This window comes from Frankliniella occidentalis, unplaced genomic scaffold, assembly GCF_000697945.3.
Source record: "Frankliniella occidentalis isolate FOCC.00 unplaced genomic scaffold, Focc_3.1 Scaffold4089, whole genome shotgun sequence".
Lineage (NCBI taxonomy): Eukaryota > Metazoa > Arthropoda > Insecta > Thysanoptera > Thripidae > Frankliniella > Frankliniella occidentalis.
The window spans coordinates 3,805-6,738 of NW_026271137.1; the positions used below are offsets into that span (position 1 = coordinate 3,805).

At 61.2% G+C, this 2,934-nt stretch overlaps 1 protein-coding gene across 1 annotated transcript; it reads left to right on the forward strand.

The window, feature by feature from the left end:
- The first annotated feature begins 6 nt into the window (after nt 1–6).
- On the forward strand, nt 7–2,928 carry LOC113201945 (protein orai-2-like). The gene is made up of 4 exons (XM_026415957.2): nt 7–196; nt 1,311–1,916; nt 2,001–2,162; nt 2,275–2,928. Exons 1-4 carry the CDS (start codon nt 164–166, stop codon nt 2,590–2,592), a joined length of 1,119 nt encoding a protein of 372 aa, XP_026271742.1. The 5' UTR covers nt 7–163; the 3' UTR covers nt 2,593–2,928.
- Nucleotides 2,929–2,934: the final 6 nt, after the last annotated feature.

Sequence of the window (2,934 nt, forward strand, 5' to 3'; positions counted from 1 at the left end):
GGGGAGGCGCGGCGCGGGCTGGCGGGGGCCCACTGCCTCGCTGGTGGGGGCGGGGCTCATCGGGGCTGGCCGCGCCGCCGCCGCGCCGCTCCAGCTGCCGCCGCACTACGCGCCCGCCGCGGCGCCCTACGACCTGCTGAGCCGGCGCCAGCATCACCCCGACATGCTGCGCTCCGTCAGCTCGCCGCATGACCTGGTGAGTGCATGGCTCGGACCAAGAATGCCATCCCGGCTGCCGTCAGATGATTTCCAGCCTTCTGAGGGCCATCACATTTTACCCACCGGTTATGTTTTCCGTAGTGTTTTGTACGTTCCGTCTTAGGGAGCACCCAGAGAATATCTCATCCATTTACCGTTACGAAACTGCCCAGCTCAGACAATGGTGGCTCTCATAGCGCCTGATCGGTAGGCAACATATCGAATGCAGTGCATACGTGTACTGCTGGCTGGCCTACCCTGAGGTTCGCAGGCCCCCAGCTCCTGCGATTCGCCGAACGAATCTCAGAAAAGCGGACGTACTTTCTGGACGATATACCTTATTCGTCAGCCGTTCGACTGTAAGCGCCATCTTCTCGATTGCAGTCGCGCATACAGACGCGCAGAGAGAACTTCAGTTACGTCTCCGGGTCGTAAAAGCGCTCTTGGGTGTCGCCTATTGTCGGCCGTGACTCGTCATGTTTGCCGGCCCCCGCGCTCTTTTTGGGAACGTGTACATATCTCGTCGTCAAGCGCCGACGCTCGCGTCGATTCTTCCGAGGAAGCTCTCTTCAACTCGGCCGAAAAGTGGTCGGGGGGATTTCTGTCGATCCAGTGTGTTGACGTAGAGCAAGGTAGAGCCGTGTACCGTGTGGTTGGCGCGCGCAGGCGAGAGGCGGGCATTGCCTACCGGGAACTGGGGCTGGCACGCGGCTGCCTGTGGCCCCCTTGGGTAGGCGACCCGCACGCACGGCTGCACGCGGTCCTGTATTCACTTCCAAATGTGCCGGGGAGAGGCCTGTGGGCATGCGGGCAAGCCTGTGCAGGTCAGGTGCCCGCCTCGCGGTCGTGGCTTAACTCTCACAGAGTTTAGTCTCATTTTAATGTGGATTTTCGTACATTCTGGAATAGCGCGTTATTCTCTCCATTTAACCTCGCCACCCCCTTCCCCGGCGTCGTTATTAGTCATCCCGGCGCCGAGCGGTGGAGGGGAGTGCAGGCTGGTGTGGTCCTCGCCCGCCTCGCACGTGACCGCCGCAGGCAGACGCACGGGTACAGGTGCCGGGACCAGCGCCAGCGCCAGCAACGAGGCTGACTGCACTATTTTCTCGCAGGGGACCGCAGTCCGGCGCCACGGCCACGGCGCCCTGTGCGCGTCCGACCTGTCGCTCTACGGGTCGTCGAACGCGCTGCACCACCAGCACCAGCTCCTGCACCAGCTGCAGCACCAGCTGCACAAGCTGCAGCGGCAGCAGCTAAAGCAGATGTCGCTGCCCGCCAGCGCGTCCAACTCCCCCAGTCTCCAGAAGGTGCGCGTGTCCTCGAGGGCCTCCGCGGGCAGCCCCTGGCGCTCGCCGGTAGGGTCGCCGCAGTCCCCGGAGCCGCGCCAGCAGCAGTCCCCGTCCTCACCCACGACCCCGGCGTCGCCCTCCCCGGCGCCCACGATCCTGGCGGCCGGCGTGGTCGTCCCCGTCGGCAGCCAGGTGTCGCTGGGCACCCGAGCCGCGGCCGGGGCCGGGGCTGCGCAGTGCCAGTGCGTGTGCCACCACTGCGGCGAGCAGTCCAAGCGCCCCGGCCACCAGGGCAGCGACCACGGCTCGCTCTACGACGACGGAAGGCCCATGACGCCCGAGGGACTGTCCTGGCGCAGGCTGCACATGAGCCGCGCCAAGCTGAAGGCCACGGCGACCACCTCAGAGCTGCTGTCAGGTTTCGCTATGGTGAGTTTTTGCGGTGTTTTCTATATTTCCTTAAATTTAAATCGACTGTGATGGTAATGACGATTCATCCTGTGCCGCCTACAGGTGGCGATGGTCGAGCTGCAGATCAACGAGCCAACACAGGTTCCCGAGTGGCTTTTCGTACTCTTCGCCGTGTGCACCACGGTGCTGGTCGCTGTGCATATCTTCGCGCTCATGATCAGCACGTACCTGTTGCCTAACATTGACGCCATCAGCAAGCTACAGGTAACGGAGGTCCCAGCCTCGGTCCCAGCGCAGGGCAGGGGACCACGGGGCGTGTGCGTGGGGTGGAAGAAGTGAAGGGTTGAGGGGTGACGCCGTGCTTTGCTGTCCACAGGTGTCCGGTCTGGTGAGCGAGAGTCCCCACGAGCGCATGCGCGGCTTTGTGGAGCTGGCGTGGGCCTTTTCCACGGTGCTGGGGCTGTTCCTGTTCCTAGTCGAGGTGGCCATTCTGTGCTGGGTCAAGTTCTGGGACTACTCGTTCACGGCGGCCATCGCCGCCACCGTCATCGTCATCCCGGTGCTCATCGTATTCGTCGTGTTCGTGGTGCACTTCTATCACAGCCTCGTGGTGTACAAGTGCGACGCGTCACTCAGTGACATGGAACAGCTTGAAGCCACCCTCAAGAAGTTGGACAAGGGGAGTCCCGTTTGAGCCCCGCTGTCTCGCACTCCTACCTAGAGTCCCCTCTCCTCTGAGAGTCTCCCCCTCCTCGAGCCACTTGGACACGTTCCGCTGCGTGCTTGGTCCCCATCCATGGTCTCTCCTACCTACAGGCAGCGCAGCGCACGGTTATAAGTACTATTGTTCCCCCGTCAGTGATAGGGAGACTTTCCAACATTTGAGTGTGATTTTTCAAGTATTATTCATGCGATTAAGACTGAAATCTCTTCCTCTTACTGGCTGGGCGCTATCATCGCCTCGTGTATGAAAATACTTAGCCAGTTATTATTTGTGATATCAATTTGTATGTTAAGATGATTTTTAAAATACTAG